The sequence below is a fragment of the Onychomys torridus genome, chromosome 8 (assembly GCF_903995425.1).
Source record: "Onychomys torridus chromosome 8, mOncTor1.1, whole genome shotgun sequence".
NCBI lineage: Eukaryota > Metazoa > Chordata > Mammalia > Rodentia > Cricetidae > Onychomys > Onychomys torridus.
This window is the reverse complement of record NC_050450.1, coordinates 74,249,656-74,269,175: the sequence shown is the minus strand read 5'-3', so window position 1 is coordinate 74,269,175 and position 19,520 is coordinate 74,249,656. Positions and strand designations below refer to the sequence as shown.

The following is a 19,520-nucleotide window of genomic DNA, read 5'->3' as shown; positions in this document are numbered from 1 at the left end:
GAACTGCAAAAAAAAAACCTCAGAACTGAAAAACAAAATACTTAACTCTGAATAAAATTTAAAATGTTACATATTTGTATGATGTTTAAAATAAGCCTTACTTATCCACTACATTTTTTTAATGTTTAAATTATTAGGTTGAACTAAAACGACAATACAATGACCACCATTCAAAGTTGAGAGGCCTTTTGCCTGGCCGTCAATGGTATGAAATTCAAGCATACAGAGCCTTAAATCAGGCTCTAGGCAGGTGAGTGAAGTAAAATCGATTACAGTCGTTCTGTCTGTGCCCAAGAAGACAAAGTAACATTTGCTACTTTTAAAAATCAATGTGGAAAGCTGGACAGTGGTGATCCACACCTTTAATCCCAGCACTCAGGAGGCAGAAGCAGGTGGATCTCTGTGAGTTCAAGATCTACAGAGTGAGTTCCAGGACAGCCAGGGGTACACAGAGAAACTCTGTCTCAGGGAGAAAAAAAAATCAATGTGGTAAAATTTTATTTTGTTTGAACTCTAGGAAAGTATGGTTTTGTTTGTTTGTTTGTTTGTTTGTTTTGTTTTTCGAGACAGGGTTTCTCTGTGTAGCTTTGTGCCTTTTCTGGATCTCGATTGGTAGCCCAGGCTGGCCTCGAACTCACAAAGATCCGCCTGCCTCTGCCTCCCAAGAGCTGGGATTAAAGGCGTGCGCCACCACCGCCCGGAAAGTATGTTTTTTATGGATGTCAGAAGTAGGAGTTGAGAACTGTGGCAAGCTCTTTACCAATTGAGCCATCCTCATTCCCAGCCTCTGCGGTAACTTTTTAGATTATTGTCTCAAAAATAATTTTTTTAATTTTTAATTTAAATTTTTGGTTGTTCTCTTCAAACCAATTACATTTTTATGTGACTTTTTTTGTGGGGGGGGGGGTCGAGATAGGGTTTCACTGTAGCTTTGGAGCCTGTCCTGGACTAGCTCTGTAGACCAGGCTGGCCTCAAACTCACAGAGATCCACCTGCCTCTGCCTTCTGACTGCTGGGATTACAGGTGTGCGCCACCACTGCCCAGTTTGTGACTTTTTTTTTAATAAGAAAATTTTTAATTCATTTTACATGCCAATCACAGATCCCCCTGTCTTCTCTCCTGTCCCCACCTTAACCCACCTCCCATTTCCTCCTCTGAAAAGGTAAGTCCTCCCATGGGAATCAGCAGAGCCTGGGACATTCAGCTGCTGCTGTCTTGCTGCCTTTCCTGCCTGGCATGTCATTTTCCTTGGCACCCAACTGCACTGCATGTTTTCTTTTTTCTTTTCTTTTTTTCTTTTTCCTTTTGGTTTTTCTAGACAGGGTTTCTCTGTGTAGTTGTGGTGCCTGTCCTGGAATTCACTCTGTAGACCAGGCTGGCCTCAAACTCAGAGAGATCTCCCTGGCTCTGCCTCCCAAGTGCTGAGATTAAAGGCGTGCACCGCCACTGCCGCCACCACCACCGGGCTCACTGCATGTTTTCTTGAAGCATTTTGTTTTCTCTTCCTGATAACTGCCTGTTTCTGTTTGAAGTATAATATTCAGCTGATAGTTTCTAGGAAAGCTTGAATATATTTTTAAATTCTTGACTTTTACTTGTTATACTAATTTTTATAAAATTAAGTATTTTTACCTCCATTGATTTTTTTAAATATTAATATAAATAACACCTTGAACTTTAAGAAAGCTTGTGAAGTACGAATTTCACTTGCATTCTTTATGATTTATAAACTCTAGATATTAGGACATTTGATTCTTCAGTTGATAATGCCTAATAGTAATGCAAATTGGAACTTCATAAATTTAATTTTCCTGTTTTGTTTTCAAACTAGTTAATCTGAAACTAAATTACCTGTCTGAGGTCAGATTAATGATTAATTAAATGGACCTTCACATTGTAGCCCCACCTACACTTTTAAAACCACACACTTGCTCTTTCATCTATATTCCCTACCTCTGTCCACTAACATTTTCACCATGAAACCTACCATATTCTGGCATGCCTTTCTGCCTTGGCACATAGGCTTCCATGCTATTCATACAGCATAGTAACCGTTACAGCCTGGTTGAAGTCATGTCCTATGTAGATGCCTTCTATTTCTCCACCTAGACCTCTTTACACCCCAGTAAGGAGATTATGTACATTGTCTCTTTGGCAGCATGTATTTTACCATCAGGTAATAGCTCATGTAATTGTGTCCCTTCCCAACACATGGACACACTTGCGTTCTCAGCACCCTCCTATGTCTCAGCTTGGCATGGATGCTTCAGAATTGCTTGGCAAATAGTGGAAAATGTAAGGTTTGCTGCTTTGCCGCATTCTACGCTGCCAGCCAACATCGAGAGCTTCAAAACGTGTTTTTCCAAAGGACCACTAAAGTTATACATTTGGAATATCCACACTCAATATGCCTTTGGTATATTAACTGTATTGTCGTTTATTGATTTTCAGGGACACTATCAGCAAATGACCATTTGTCACAAAGTATATGCAGAGTTTCCTGTCCTGGCAGCACTCTCAAATGACCATTTAGAAGCATAATGTTAATTGTAAATGCTCAGCCAATAGCTCAGGCTAGCTAACTCTTATGTTAAAATTAACCCCCCCCCTTTTTTTTTGTTTTTTGTTTTTTGTTTTTTTGTTTTTTGTTTGTTTGTTTGTTTGTTTTTCGAGACAGGGTTTCTCTCTGTAGCTTTGGAGCCTTTCTGGGAACTCAACTGTAGCCCAGGCTGGCCTCGGACTCACAGAGATCCACCTGCCTCTGCCTCCTGAGTGCTGGAATTAAAGGCGTGCGCCACCACTGCCCGGCTTTTAACCCATATTTCTTATCTACCCTCTGCCACATGGCTCATGGCCTATTACCTCATTTTCTACAAGTCCTGCTTCCTCTTTATCTGCTGGTGTCTCCTCTGACTCCACCCATCTTAATCCCAGCATCCTTGGTTTGGTTGTCCTGCCTACACTTCCTTCCTAGCTACCGGCCAGTCAGCATTTTATTAAACCAATTCGAGTGACATATCTTTACAGTGTACAAAAGGATTATTCCACAGCATTTCCCCCTTTTTGTCTAACTAAAAAGGAAGATTTTAATTTTTAACATAGTGAAATTATATATAGTAAAAATAATTATTAAGTAAGAATTACATTTATAATATCTAGTCCATTTGTATTTGGCAAAATTAGAGAAAGTATTCTATTATCTATTTTATCTTTATGACTCTAAATTTTTATGCCTAATTTACCTTTTATCATAACTGAGGAAAACTTTAACTATGACTATCCAGTCTTCAACTCCATCAAAGACCCCAGAAGGGTAAAATGTTACCTAACAACATCTGGCTGCCTGAACAGTCACCCTAAGTTCTTCTGTAACATTGGGGCTTCCATCTTTGGCTTATAGGCCTAGTATATCTGACAGACTTTTCTGAGAAACAGGAAGTTTTGAAGGACTGTCCTACCTTGTCTTGGCAAAGTCTGGCAGTCATTTTTTTTGTGTGTGTGTCTTGCCAGTCCAGTTTGGACAGTAACTGTCAGCAACTGAGGCAAGGGCAGTTTTTGCCCACATGGCTAGCTTTTGCCGTAAAGAAGGCAAATTTCATATGGACTTTCTTCAATGCCTATTATCTTCTCTGAAGTCAATTGGTACTGCCAAGAGCAGAGTGTCCTGCTGTTGTGAAAAGCCTTAGATTATTAAACATATTAAATGCCATATTCTGTAGGTCTTTGAAGTGTTTGAAGACCATCTATCTAAATATATCTAAACATACCTAATATGACTATAAGTTTGACTATTATAGATAACTATTAATTTATGTTTCTTAGTTATGCATTCCATTTTTAAAAGAGTTGCATAAACACAATACCCGAAACAAGAGTAGGAACATACATGTAGTGTAGCAAAAATAACTTTAAATTTGTATCAGTAAACCAATCTCCATTCCAACGTAAAATATTTGAGACTGGTAGTTGCTTTATTAGTTTAAAAGTAGATTCAATAATCCACCCTTTTATCCTATCATTTCTATATCCCTCCCCCTTTTTCTTTTCAGAAAGAGATCCGTGAATCTAATCTCCTTTGTTCAGCTTTTTTTCTGACCATGACCAACAACAACTTGTAGCCAACCCCCCTTAAATGATAATAAATATCCATAACCTATCTTTTGGGATGTGGGTATCATTGTCTAGACTATTTCCTGTTGTTTGAAGGTGCTGATAATCTTTGGAGGGACCTTGAGAAAATCAGGATAATTGTTAGGTCTTGGCTGGAATAGTTTGTGAGACTGGGCCATCTCAGCAAGCATCCTTGAAACTGTTTTGGATGCTGGACTGCCTGGGCCATCTGTTTTCATTAGTGTCTGGTTCCCTTGTTCTGAAAATACATAAACTTTTAAAGGTAACGTACATATCTGCATTAATACAAGTATAGACTGTGCATTGTACACAAGTCAGCCAAAAATGATTTTTTGTTAAGTGTTTGAACAGGTAAAATATACATCACATGTCTTGTAGCTTTTTTAGAATTGTGTCTGTATGTCTATGTCTGTAGTCAGGATTTCAGGGGGTTTTCCTCAATCAAACCTGATTTTTCTCTAACCTGGAATGAATCCACAGCTTCTCATTTCCTGTGGAAATAAAAGCATAATCTCTTCCCCCAAAGTAATGCATCTTTTGATTTCCATTTTGAAGTCAAGACATTTTTAAAATATCCAGGTTGATTTAGTCCAGCAGTTTTTATAATCCAATGTCTCTTAGGAGCTATCATTCCTTCCTCTGCAGTCAAAAAAATTCAAAGGTAACACAATAACATATAGGATTCAGACTCTCTGTGTATTTTCCATCTTTATGTGGTTTATTTTATTTTTTATTACTCTATTCCCTTTTTAAGGACTTTCTCTACCCTTTTCTCTCCCAAGCCTATGTATATTTTTAAATACAGTGTAACCCATTCAGAGTTTTTTTGTTTGTTTGTTTGCTTGTTTTTTTGTCTGAATCTGTCTTTACTGTGTATCTGTGATCTTTTTCTGATTGCATGAGCCTTTAAACTGCTAAGCATTGTGGCTAGGACCTCCGCCTCTGTTTTGGTGTCTGGCTCCCTCCTGCAGGTAGCTGCCAGGAGATTCTTTTCTGTACAGGACTACAGCTAGCCAGCATGAGAGGCTACAGGAACCTGTCATGCTACTTACTTATCTCATGGTATGCTGGCTGCTCAAGTCCACAGGCGGCAGGCAGGATATGCATCCCTGTACTGCAGCCTGGCATGAAAGACACAAGAGTAGGAAGCTGCTCCTGGCTCTGATTCTGTGTGTCTAGAACCCTTTTCCAAGCTCTCAGGTTTTATATGGATGTATTTGCTGAACATTTGGGTGCCATTTGTTGGTGGAAGTTTCTGTCCTGCCAGCAGCAGCTCCCAAATAAACACACTAAGGCTTTTTTTTTTTTTTTTTTTTTTTTTTTTTTTTTTTTTTTGGTTTTTTGAGACAGAATTTCTTTGTGTAACAGTCCTGGCTGTCCTGGAACTCACTCTGTATACCAGGCTGGCCTCGAACTCACAGAGATCCGCCTGCTTCTGCCTCCCAAGTGCTGGAATTAAAGGCGTGAACCACCACCAGCTTATATTAATTATAAATGCTCAGCCAGTAGCTTAGGCTTGTTACTAACTAGCTTTTACAACAAAGAACATAGTTTTTAATGATAATTAAGTTTTTTAATGAAAAAAATAATAATCAACTGAATGTTTTGTATTATGAGTGCTAATTGATATAAAGATGTTTATAATTTGAAACACTCTTATGAGAGACACATGTAGAAAACTGAAGTAAACAGAAACCAATCAGTTGTTTTAGTGTCTTGCATTCACATAGGGGAGGGGTGTGGAGTGTATGCCCATGTGGAGGCAAACGTTGACATTAGTTGTCTTCCTCTTTCAATCTCCACTGTGTCGTCTTTTGGATGGGCTCTCTCTCTGAATGTGGAACTTACCCTTAGCTAGACAGATGAGCCAGAGAACTCCAGGGTCTTCCTGGTTCTACTCCACAGCACTGAGGTTGCAGGAGTGTGTTATCACCCTGGCTTTTATGTCAGTTCTGGGGATCTGAACTCAGGTCCTCATGCTTGCCCCATAAGCACTTTACCAACTGGGTTACTTCCCCAGCTCCTCATTGTCATCTTTTTTAAAGACTATGGGCATTATAATTATCTGGAGTAGTAAAGTTGGTGGGATATAATAACAGCCTTCAGAAATACACCAGATGGTTTTACAGCTAAGTCACAAGTAAGAGTTTCTCACCGTCTGCTTTACTTGAAGTATAATATCATTTCTCAAGTGAGCATGATTCATTTGAGCAAGGCAGTAAAAACAATGGAAAAGATGAAACCTTTTTCTCTTTAATGTTTTATTAATTTAAATACCTCTCTACCAAAATCCACTTTAAACGCAAAGTGAACACCAAATAGATCTCCCTGACTTCCTATTGATTGTCAGCACCCTTCTTTAATAATGACAGTATATAACTTAACTGTTCTGCCGTATCTTATATGATCTGTTATCCTGGAACCTGTAGCTTACTTTAAAATAATGTCAAAGAAGAATGTCATATGAAATTAAATTTTTTAAACTGTAAAAGTTGAACATTTATTGTCTTCATCCCTCAAAATCCCATCTCAGTGAAGGAGTAAAAACACCGAACTCCAGAGTGAGCAGACAGAGATATCATCACATTTTTAATACTGAAAATCAGTTGAGCAACTAAATGACTTAACAGACTGAATTAATTACAGTAATACATAGCTGAACAGCATTTTCGTAACTTATCCCTTTGGAAATCTGGCTTTATTTTCAATGTTTTATACACATTTTATTTCCCCTTTTTTGTAGATGTATTCGACACAAAAATGATTGGGGAGCTCTTATTCTAGTGGACAATCGTTTTAATAGCAACCCAAACCGCTACATATCGGGTAAGATTCTCAGTTTAGAGTAAAATTTACTAATAGGCTTTGTTTTTCCTTAGTGGTTAAAAAAAAAAAGCCACATGAGATCTGCCTCCTTGTATAGTGTTTTATATAATTGTGTGTAATGTAATACTAACTGTACACGGTATTGCACATTAGATCCATAGAACCTGTAATCTTAATACCTGAGGCTTTACACTGATTGGCCATCAGTGCCCCCATCTTGTCCTCCCCCATACAGTGGGGAATGCCACTTCCCCTTAGAGTTCAGTGACTTAGATGACGCATGTGAAATTGTATCCCTCTGACTATCACGTTTCACTTAGTATACTGCCCTCAAGGTTCATCCGTGTTGAAGTACCCAGCAGGACTTCCTTATTGTCTATGGCTGACTAATGCAGTGTGTACAAGGTATATTTCTCTGTTCATCTCTAAGTGGGCATTTAGGTTGTTCCCACTTGTTGGATCCCGGGGACGACAGTGAACATGGGTGGTTAGACACTTTATTGTGTTTAAGAATGAAGTCACTGGACCATAACTAAGTTCTAGAGCAGCAGATATTTATGAAGATCAATATTTTGAAGATTTCTCCTTATTTTTTTTCTTCTATGACTTTTACACAAAAGTTGGAAACCTAGAGCACAGGGCACAGCTGCAGGTAGCTCAACAGACTGGAGAATGTCTTTTCCAGGTGGCTCAGTTTGTCTGAACCACTTCTGAGCACAGTGGCTGGAATCTGCCTCTTCAGGCAGCTCAGCTAAGCTCTGCCTTTTCCAGGCAGCATGGCTGCTCTGAGTACTTTTTAGAAGTTCTTACTGCTTATGTGTACTTAAGGAAGGAGGAAGCTTGTCTATCTGGTCAGTTTCAAGAACTTCCTATGAGTTGTTGCTTCTGGAGTGGATGGAGTGTTTCACCTCCTTATAATAGTGCTTCTCAACTGAGGTCAGACTTTCTTTGGACTGCCAGTTCCCAAATAATGACAAAGAGACTTTTTATTAAATATGAAAGCTTGGCCTTAGATTAGGCTTGTTCCCAACTAGCTTTTAAAACTTAAATTAACCCATTTATATTAATCTACATGCTACCACATGGCACATTACCTCTCTTCAGTACAGTACATCCAACTTCCTTGGCGTCTCGCTGGCAAATCTCCTGCCTCTCAGAGTCTCCCCCCACCCCACCCCAGTTCCTCTCTCTCTCCTGAAATCCCGCCTATCCTCTCGTGCGTAGCCAATCAGAAGGTGCTTTAGGCAAGTGAAGAAGGGTAGATATATCTTCACAGAGTGTGATCAAATATCCCACAACACTCAACCTTCCTAATGTTTCAACCCTTAAATACAGTTTCTCATAATATTTATTTATTTATTTTGAGGCATAATATTTATTTATTCTCTGTGTGGTTTTGGTGCTTGTCCTCACTCTATAGACCAGGCTGGCCTCAAACTCACAGAGATCTGTCTGGCTCTGCCTCCCAAGCACTGGGATTAAAGGCGTGCACCACCACCACCTGGCACAGTTTCTCATATTGTGACCTCCAACCATAAAATTATTTTTATTGCTACTTCATAACTGTAATTTTGCTACTATTATGAATCACAATGTAAATATTGTTTGACCCCCCCCACAAAGGGGTTGCGACCACAGCCTGAGAACCACTGCTTTGGAGAACTGTATCTTGATGAGCTTCCCTCCAAGATGGAAGGTTTTATCACTGAGGAAATTGCTACCCAGCACTTAAACATCTGCTTGTGTGTGTGTGTGTGTGTGTGTGTGTGTGTGTGTGTGTGTGTGTGTGTACAATGTGTGGGGGATGCATTTGTGTGTGAATGTGGGCACACACATGACATGGTGCACGTGTCCCACCCTCGGATAGGTGTCCTCACCTTTAACCTTGTTTGAAACAAGGTCTCTGTTGTTATCCCACTGTGTCTGCTGGGTTAGGGACCAAGGATTCACGGGATTCTCCTGTCCTGCCTCCCATTACCCCTGTGGGAGCACTCATCATGCTTTCACGTGGGTCCTGGGAATTCGAACTCCATTACTCACTGTTGTGTGGTAAGTGCTTTCCCACCAAGCCATCTCCCCAACCGAAACATTGACTTTCCTGTCCCCAACATTTGTGCGCAAGTCATAAATTAGCCTTTTAAAGTTATCTGTCTACCAGCCAGGCAGTGGTGGTGCACGCCTGTAATCCCAGCACTCGGGAGGCAGAGCCAGGAGGATCTCTGAGTTCGAGGCCAACCTGGGCTACAGAGTGAGATCCAGGAAAGGCGCAAAGCTACACAGAGAAACCCTGTCTCGGAAAACAAACAAAGGCAAAAAAAAAAAAAAAGGTTATCTACCTACATATTTTATACTGGTTATTATCTTGTGTACTTTTATTTTTTAGATTCTGTGCCAAAATTAAAAGTGATTTGTGCTTGGATGTAGCTCATTGGTCAGGTACTTCCCTTTTCCCTTACATGGGTCCTGGGTTCAGTCCTCAGCACTGGAAAAGGGAGAAGGGTGTCATTACTGTACTGAAATATTTGGTAGCTGTCCATACAGTTGCCTTTATTGGCAAGCTGCACTTCATGTGCTACTGTGTTCCTTTTACCATTTCTTATAAAGCAGACCTAGTGGTCAGGAACTCCCTCGGCCTTTGCTAATCTGAGAAAGGCTGTCTCACCTGCATTTTGATGGACAGTTTAGCCAGATATAGCATTCTTAGTTAGTAGTTTGGGGCTTTTCTTTTCAGCGCTTCGAATCTATCATCTCATTCCCTTAGAGCCTATAAGATTTCTCCTGAGAAACCCATTGGCAGTCTTTGGAAGTCTACTTGCATGTGATGGATTGCTTTTGTCTTGCCGCTGTTACATTTTCTTTTGCTTTGGTCTTAGAGAATTTGATTATAATCTGTCTTTTGTTTTATTTTAATTTATTGCTTTTTTAAGAGAGAGCCCTGTCTACCTTGGCTTTCCAAATACTGGGATTACAAGCATGAAGCCATTTTGCATCACTGAACTTTTTGTTTTGTTGTTGTTGTTTTGAGACAAGGTCCTCAGCAACCCTCACTGGCCTAGAACTCCCTCTGTAGACCAGGCTGGCCTCAAATTCACAGAGATCCACTCACCCACCTCTGCATCCAGAGTACTCTAATTAAAGGTATGCACTTGTCTTTAGTTTGTGTTTTTGAGGGCTTCATGAAGCTTAGACTGGCTTTGAACTTGCTGTGTAGCCGAGGTCAGCCTCAAATTCCTGACTCCCTTCACCTTTCTGTAAAGACGCTTCCTAACTGTTTCACCTTTTCTGGGAGTCCTGAAATACACTGTTCTGCATGATGGTTCTCCTGTAATTCTGCTAGGCTTGCTTCACTTCTTCTTTCATTTTTGCTCCTCTGTGTAATTTCAGATCATCTGAGGTTTTTTCCTCTGCTTGATCAGATCTACAGTTGAGCCCCTCTAGTGAGTGAACGTTTCAGCTCCAGAATTTGGTTCTTTTTGTTTTTTTGTTCTTTATCTCTTTGGTGATTAACACTCATACTCTCTCTTGTTCCCCTCCCCTCTCTCCTGCTTTCATCCTTTTCGAAGGTAGCTTGTTCCTATGATGCAGCTGTGTCCCATGTGCCTTTGTGATGTTGTATTGGTCTCTGCACACATCTGATAAAAAGTCACCTCTCAGAAGTTTTTACTGCAGCAACCTCACATGGACAGACATCACTTCTCAGCCCTCCTGGGCAGCTGGTAGTCCCTCTGATCCTCTGTGTGGGTCTGGTTTCTCTGCATTCCCTATGTGGATACCTAATTAGAGGGGCGTTCTCAGTTTCTCTCTTTGCCCTTTTTCCTCCCTAGATATCAGAACCTGTTGTGCCTGCTTGCCTATCTCTTGTACTGTGAGGTCTCGTAAGCAGCAGCATGCTCCCATCCAGCTCTTTTCTTCTCAGCAGCCTCTAGACCTGGAGAATTTGCCATATAATGTGAGTGCTCCCTTACGACTGAGACAGTCCAGTCCTAGGCGTTCATTGAAAAGCCGACATCCATTCCACACCAGTCTTCTCTTTCTAGAAGTGCTGCTGAGCTGGAGCAGCCTCTGTGTCCTGTAACATAGTTCTGGAGCAGCCACCTGCTGCTGGAGCTTCAAGACAGAGAGGGCAGAAGCAAACGCTTCAGAACTTGGGCCTGCCCTCCAGTCTTCCTTCCAGGGACTTCACTTCTAGTCCTGTGGCACCCATCTGAGATGAGGACTGTGTGAGAAGGTTCCACACATTTGCCTGCCTGCTTTGAGACAATTGGTTTTGCTCTAGCCTGAGTTCCAGAACTTTTTAGCTTGTCTCTGGATTTCTCATAAATGGGTTTGGTCCATGAATTATTGGATCCATGTTTCTATAGGAGGAACGTGGGATCTGGGGTTTCCTGTTCTGCCATCATAAATTTTTTATATTTTATGGCTCCTATTTTTATTACTCTCTCTCTCTCTGTGTGTGTGTGTGTGTGTGTGTGTGTGTGTGTGTGTGTACATGGGGATACAAATGCATGTGTGTGCGTGTACATGGATTGTCAACCTCAGGTGTGGTTCCTCAGCAGCCATAAGCTTGTTTTCTGAAACAGGATCTCTCTCACTGGCCTGGGCTCACTGTTTAAGCTAGGCTGGCCAGCCACAAGTCCCAGGGTTCTGCCTATTCCCCTTCCTCAGCACTGGGATTACACGTATGCACCACCACTCCCAGCTTTTTTATGTGAGTTCTGGGGACCAAATTCTATTCAAGTCTCCATATTTGTCAAGAAGCACCATATTGACTGAGCCATCTCTCCAGACCTCTGTAGCTTCATTTGTAAAAATGAAGAATTAGAATGCAAATTCAAATCAGGAGATCAAACTAACTGGAAAGCTAGTCTTTGAATTCTCATGTGTTTGTAAAAATTCTTTATGGATGAGAAAATTTTTAGTCATCAACTATTAAATCAATTATTACTTTTCAATTTTATAGACTATGACACATAATTTAATAATGTAGCAGCATTTTGTTTACCATTGTCAAAGAAAAGGTTCTTTCTCTAATTTTTCAAAACATACTGTTTTTTTCACTTATGTAAGCACATCTCTTTTGGCTACTTGATTGGTTTATTTTCAAGTTTGCTATTGTATTTATTTGCTTGCTTCTTTAAATATGTTTCTCTTCTTCTGAGTTTTATTTAAAGGGCTAGGGAGAGGGCTCAGTCGGGAAGTGTTTGTCATGCAAACATTAGGACCAGAGTTCATATCTCCAGCACTCACGGAAAAGCCAGGTGCGGGGGAGCACTTCTGTGACTCCTGTGCCACAGGGAAGGGAGGCAGGAGCTTGCCGGAGGAGCTTGATGGCTTAGTTCAGGTGGAGAATAATTGAGGAAGATGCCTAACTTCAGTCTCTAGCATCCACTCAAGCATACATACATGTACAATATGCATACACACAAAATAAAGTTCATGTTAGCCAAAGCAAGTAAAGTGCCAGTGGACAGAAAAATGGTCATTTAACAGGTATTACCTGCCTGTGGTTTTCATCCAGCAGTGACAGTCCATTCATTCTGTCCGTTTTCATCCAGAAACATGCTTGCTGTCAAGATTTAAAGCAGAGTATATTGCTTTTAGAGTTTTTCCCCACTTTTTTTGTGTCTATACAAAGCAGCATCTCAGATCAAGCTAAAAGTGAAAATACTAAGTACTCAGTTTAGTCAGTAGGTGGAGCTCAGACCCTAAGTACATGTGTTTAGTCAGCAGGTGGAGCTCAGACCCTGCCGAGTGTTCAAAGGCCAACAATGATGTCTTGTGCTAAAAAAAAGAGTTTCTTTGACTATAAAAAACCCAAAATGAAGAAATGATAGTACTAAAAATTTTCAGTTTTAGAGAATTTACATTTTCATTTGATACAATCATTTTTTCAAGATAAAGTTAATGTTAATGCTTTTCTTAAAAAAGATAAAAACTTGTATTTTTATTTCATAGCTCAATTTTATTAATGTTTTAGGATCAAATATTTCCCAGTTTCTGTATTATTTTAATTTTATTTCAAGCATTTGTAAATTATTAAGTGTTTCCATACTTTGGTAATACTAACATGATGCATAAATTTATTTTAATGGCAATGTTTTGTTTAAATTCTATTTTCATACATAGATAACTCAGAAAAAAATCCATCTTAAGAAAACCAAAGAAATACACTTGAAATTACAGCATAGTAATTTAGGTTTGTGAGTCCCTGTTTCATCTACTTTAAACATGCGATGCCATGGTGAATCCCTGTTTCATCTACTTTAAACATGTGATGCCATGGTGAATCCCTGTTTCATCTACTTTAAATATGCGATGCCATGGTGAATCCCTGTTTCATCTACTTTAAACATGCGATACCATGGTGACTTTTAAGCTCTTTCTTGCAGGGCTGAGGAGCTGGTTCAGTGGGTAAAATGCTTTCTGTTCAAGCATGAGGACCTGAGTGCGAATTCTCAGCACAGCAGCTGTGGTTACATGCACTTGCAATACCAGAATTGCAGGGAAGGAGATAAGCAGATCTTGGGGACTTGCTTGGCCAGCCAGTGTAGCCAAAATTGTGAGCTGTAGGTTCAGTGAGGAGAGACCTTGTCTCAAAAACTAAAATGGAGAATAATACAGGAAGATACTCAGCATCAGCCTCCAACCTTCATGATCTCACAAGCCGCACTCACACGTACACACACACACACACACACACACACACACACACACACACATATACACACACACATACACACACATAAATGAAAATTTTTTAAAAGCTTAATTGTTCCAAAAGACAATGCCAGGTTTTTTGCAGCATTATCCAGGGGACATTTGTTTTATGGTAATCTGAGTATTTTTTAAATCTAAATATTTTTTATTTTGGTATAAAACTAACCATACACAAAACACCTTAAGCTCTTAATATGGTTCGTTTTATACAGTATATACAATTTTAACATGTCCCTGGTCGAGTCATATCACTTGTGCTCATCACTGTGCAAATAAATAACAATTTGCAAAGATGTAATTTTCCCCAGGAAAGCATTGCTTCTTCTTCCGCTCCCAGGCCAGTTTAAGGAACTAGTGGAGGAAGAAACAAAAACAACTTTGAGACTAGAATCTTGAGTTTACTTTTGGAAAAGGAGACAAATTTAGATTGTTGGCATGGCAGGGTGTGTTACTTACACCTTGTTACCCTGCATGTGTGATGCAGTGTGAGTGAGGGTGCTCTGGTGCACATGGAGAGGTCAGAGGACAACTTGGTAGAGAGTCACTTCTCTCCTTCCACCTACACATGGGTTCCAGGAGTTGAACAGCACTTATACCCAGGGGCTGGTGTTACTGGCCCAGTTTCTGGACACTTCCAGCTTATAGTGATTCAACATTACAGTGCTGTGAACTCAGTCAGCAGAAACTGCACTGCAGAGAGGTTTGCTCTTTGCCTGGCTGATGATCAGCATGTCTGAGATGCTGGCACCAGCAAGGAGCTTCGGCTCCCCATGTGTCCCGTGAGCACAGCAGCAAACTGCTGGTGCTCCGCAGCTCCCTGTGTGGCTAAGCTCTGATTGGTAGATCAGGCACATTGCCTGCATTTTCAACTTTCAGTATTTTGAAACTAATGATGCATTTTTCATGCCATAATTCCTTCATAGCTCATATACATGATATATATATATATATATATATATATAAAATAAAAGATTGAAAAACCATACCTTGTATTCAAATGCAAATTAGGTCGCTTAACTAGAAACAGTAAAGTTAATCTTAATGCATAAATATTTTGGTAACTAAGTAACCAGTTTCTCACTTGGATCCACTGTTTTTTTAGGACTTTCTAAATGGGTGAGGCAGCAGATTCAGCACCATTCAACCTTTGCAAGTGCCCTGGAGTCCCTGACTGAGTTTTCTAAAAGGCACCAGAAAGTTACTAATAGAGCCAAAAAAGACAAAAAATGTATAAAAGACAAGGAGTCTACTCTGGAAGTGGCCTGTTTGGAGGCTAGCACTCTTACAAGTGTGTCAAAAGCAAGTCATCTATCGCCAGAAAATTCTAGGGAAGAAGCAGCAGAAATGTATGTCCGGGAGCTGCAGTGTACGAAAATGCCCGCTAAAAACCTGTCAGTACTGAGTCACGAGATCTCCACAAGGAAGAAAAGTATGTTGAATTCAGTTTCATTATATAATAGGGAAATGATAATGACTTGGGTACAGATTAATTGGTTTATAACATGAAGTGTCATAAAATAATACAGTATGTTTGAATGGGGACAGACTTGTGTTAGGATACCAAAGTGTATTTTCTGGTTTTCCATTAGCTTTGCCCCTTAACTAGCATTGTAAGTGTGAACAAGCCACCTGACCTTTTTAAGTTATAATAGAAAAAAGTGAATAACCTGCCTACCTATCCCTCTTAGTTGGATTGTAAAACTCAAATAAGACAATAAACATAGCATTGTAAAATAACTATGTAAGTGGTAGACATTATTTTAAAGGCTTTATAAAAATTGAGCTGAACTGGATATCATGGCATATACCTGTAGCCCCATAATCCCAACATGCTGGAGGCAGAGGTAAGAGAACTGGGAATTCTGGGCCAGGACTGCTGAGATGGCTCAGCAGGTAAAGGTGCTTGCTGCCACATGTGACAACCTGCATTTGATCCCCAGAATCTGGAAAGAATGAAGCTATTCCTGCAAGCTGCTCCTCTGAGCTCCACATGCATGCCTGGTGTGCATGCCCCCATCATCATACACACAATAAATAAATGTAAACTTTTACACAGAAGTAGTAACAGGAACTCAAGGCCAGCCAGCCTTAGCCGCAGCAAGCCTCTATAGCTGAAAGGTTCCATTTAGGACCGCTCCTTATTTGAATCTGAGATGTGAGTCATTTGTTCTAAATGATAAATAATAATAATAATGTTTTAAAGTGTTAGGAATCATGGACTGTAGCAGGGATTGAACCCTGGCCCATCCTGCGGGCTTTTCCTATGTTTGAAGTTTAATGTAACTAGGGCGTATTCATTTGCTTACATAATCCAAAAACAACAAAGTTGAGTAATTGTATTTTTATCCAGAATAGCCTACTTGAATAGTTGAAGCAGACGTAATATGGACAATAAAACCTAAAGTGTTTTCCATCTGGCCTGTAACAAAGAAAAATATGCCAGATTCTGGTGATTGGGTATAATTTTAATTTTAACAATCAGTGTAGCTTAACATACCTGTTTTCAAATATTTTGTGCTATGTGCTTTTAAATAAGTATCAGCGTGACTTCAAGGCTGTTACAGTGGCAGTCAGGAAACCCAGGATCCAGTTCTGGTCTTATATGCTGACCAGTTTTATAATTTGAGAAACAGCATATATAGCCTTGCAACTGTCAACATGCTTACTTTTTAAACAGGAGGGCTAGTCTTTTCCTCCGTCACTGCTTAGTGGATTTTTGAGGCAGATTTCTCTGTTCTCTTTCCCCTACAGTGCTGGAGTCTTGCAGATGCTGGGCCAGCGCTCTCCACTGGCTCCCCAGGCAGCGGCCTGTTCTCTGGCCACTCGGTCATTTCCTCTTCCTTTACCCTTCCTCTTCTCCTGCATCATTGTGGTTGCCATAGTGTTTATTTACATGGTCATGTGCAAATACCGTTCAAACTCAGGACAGGAAGTACTAGAAAACCAGTTGACATTCATTCTCTCCTTTAAATTCCAAGATGGAAGTTCAGTGTTGCTGGTGGTAGGTGCTGATTGTGTATTTTATACTCCTGTTAAAGTATTTCTAACTTTAAAAAAAGAAAGAAAGAAACATTTTAACATAACAGTTAATGTTCCCTAGGAGCACAGAGTTGACACTAATTTAAGTTTTTGTGTTCTTAGGTGATCCAGTGCTAAGAGGCGAATCTGTTCAAACAGTGAAAACAGAGAGAAATGTCATTTCCAGATCCTCCAGCCCAACTTTCGGGAAGCAAACAGAACCAGTCAGCTGGCCTGTCTTTAATTCTCTGAGACAGCATTTCGCTAGGAAAGTAAAGAATTGCACACCTGCGCTTGTGTCTTCAGAGAGCCACGCCTCTGGTTCTTCCGCCTTCAAGACAGAAGACAAAACTGCTTTGCCACCCCCAGGTGAATGTGTGACCTCAAATGAAACTGCAGAGGCATCGTTCACAGCTCGCCCTCTGTCAGAAATCGTGATTTCATCAGTGAAGGTTGACGTGACTCCTGCTAAGAACCATTCCAGACAGCTCTTCTGCCCTGAGAAAGACCGCCATCCGGATAGGAACTTGTCTCCGGGAAGTGAAGAAGCCAAGCGTGCCAGTTCAAATAAAGCTATTGAAACAGAAGCAGAGGACGACTCTCTGTGTTTCACACCTGAACTTTTTGATCCTGTTGACACTGATGAAGAAAACGGGGAACTAGTGGAAACCGATAGGTCCAGTAATAATTCAGATTGTTTTTCAGCTGAAGACCTCTTTGAAACTGGAACTGGATTCAGCCAGAAATGAACGTTGAAGGTGCACAGAACAAAGTTGAGTGGAGTCATGCCCGGTGGAAGGGAACAAAGCCAACAACTCCTCTAGAAAATCAGCTGGGCGAACTCGTGCGTAGGCATGAGGACCTAGAAGCAGTAGTGAGGGGCTCCTGACCCTAGTGATGCGCCAGGATTTGGTTAAGCCTCCTTGTGTAAATAATAATTTGTGCATTGGGTAAATGGTATAATTTTAATTTTTTAGATATATTTTCATTTTAAGTCATCAGATTTGTCTGTTTTATGTTCAGAAATACAAGTTTTATTCTAGAGTTTTAATTAGGTAATCCATACAAAGAACTTCCTCTAATATTTAGTTTCCTGGGTACTCTCAGTTTAACACAATTAACCATGTTTTTAGTCCACTTATTGTGACTTCATACGAATAGACAAAGATTAATCCCAGATGAATCTAGCCACACTTCAGCATCTGTTACTGTATATTTTAATGCAAATTCATAGAGGTTTTTGGAAATCATAGTTTATCTCCAAAAGCTTGCTGCTTCATTAACCTGCCTTAGATTAGACAGTGCACACAGCTGCTTTCCCAACATGTGGAATACTGAGGCTCTGGGCCTGCTTCAAAGTCAAAAGAAAAACATTGTTTATGACCAGTTTATTAGAGAGAAAAGGGTAAGGGTATGCATATTTCATTGAAATTGGGGTCTTTTTGTTTGCCAAAACTAAAATATCAGAAAGAAAATTATATGCAGTTATATTTGAGATATTCCAAATATCAATTCTAAAGAAAGACCTCCACCCAGATAGGGACTTGTCTCCAGGAAGTGAAGAAGCCAAGCATGCCTGTTCAAATAAAGCTATTGAAACAGAAGCAGAGGACGACTCTCTGTGTTTCACACCTGAACTTTTTGATCCTGTTGACATTGATGAAGAAAACAGAGAACTAGTGGAAGCTTCCCTATCATCAGAAAAAGTGATGTGCCTCACCCTCTGGCCTCCACACATGTATGCACAGACCACAAATGTACATGTGTGCACACTCGTGTACACATATACATGTACACACGTACGGAAATAATACACAGATACTAGCAGTGCCAGAGATGTGATACATTCTGGTATAAAGTTTTAATTCTGTAACTATTAAGATGGAAAACTTGCCATGTAAATTTAATAAATTAGCAGATGTTACATATATATACATATACCCATTATTGAAAACAGTCTCTGAAATACGCTCCCTTGAAGAACAGGAATCTACTGTGAATTTTGAGTGTGTGCAAGTTTAAGAGAGTGAAACTGTGTATCTGTAAAATGTTTATAAAGATGGCCACCTCTGAGATTCCAAAATCACATCCACTGATTTATTCCCCAAAGAATGGGCATTTAGACTCCTTAGGGTGATTTGAATTGAGAGAGTGTGGTATGTGTATGTGTAGCTGGACATCAAGCCCAGGGCCTTGCATGCTGAGTAGGCGTTCTAGCATTGAGCTGTATCCAGCCTGAACTGAGATTTTATAAATGTTCAACTTCTCTGCGTGGTTTATTATCAAATCAAAATTCCCAGTCATTATATTTTTATGTTCTTTCGCATAAGTGGGTTATCATGTATGCATGTTTTTGCTTTAATTTTAATAGCATTTAGATTTGGTACATGAAATTTGAATTGACAGCTTACCAAGTAAGGAATTTATGTGTGGATTTAGAAGCTGATTTCTACATTGTTTTGAAAGAAACCATTTCTCCTGTTGTGGATCTTAAATCATAGATGGGGTAGTAGTCGGGCCCTGGGGAGAGTGTGTGACAGAAGACAGAAATGGCCAGTGCTCCTGGTTACATGGCAGGGCCATGCCTTCATGGGGTTAGCTTCATTTATAAAATACAGGCTTGAGTACTGTAAAGGCTGGGCAAATCCTTTTAGGCATTTAAAGGAATATCTGTTGGCATTTTATTCTGAGTCAGTTTTGTTCCAAAATGCTTAAAATGAAGCACACAATTGTACAGAAAAGGTCAGATGACTGACTTATCTACATTCTGGGAACATTCGTATGTGTACAGTGACTTAGAAAGCTGGATATTTATTTTAACTGACGC

General features: G+C 40.0%; 1 protein-coding gene across 1 annotated transcript in view; it reads left to right on the top strand.

Annotated features, from left to right (window-relative positions):
• Positions 1-18,437, top strand: part of Brip1 (BRCA1 interacting protein C-terminal helicase 1) — a 139,075-nt gene extending 120,638 nt beyond the window's left edge. Inside the window, exons 16-19 of the mRNA XM_036197293.1 lie at positions 138-250; positions 6,876-6,958; positions 14,778-15,104; positions 16,817-18,437. Of these exons, the coding sequence (XP_036053186.1) occupies positions 138-250; positions 6,876-6,958; positions 14,778-15,104; positions 16,817-17,442 (1,149 nt within the window). The 3' untranslated portion in view covers positions 17,443-18,437. The remainder of the gene's footprint in view (positions 1-137; positions 251-6,875; positions 6,959-14,777; positions 15,105-16,816) is intronic.
• The last annotated feature ends 1,083 nt before the right edge of the window (positions 18,438-19,520 follow it).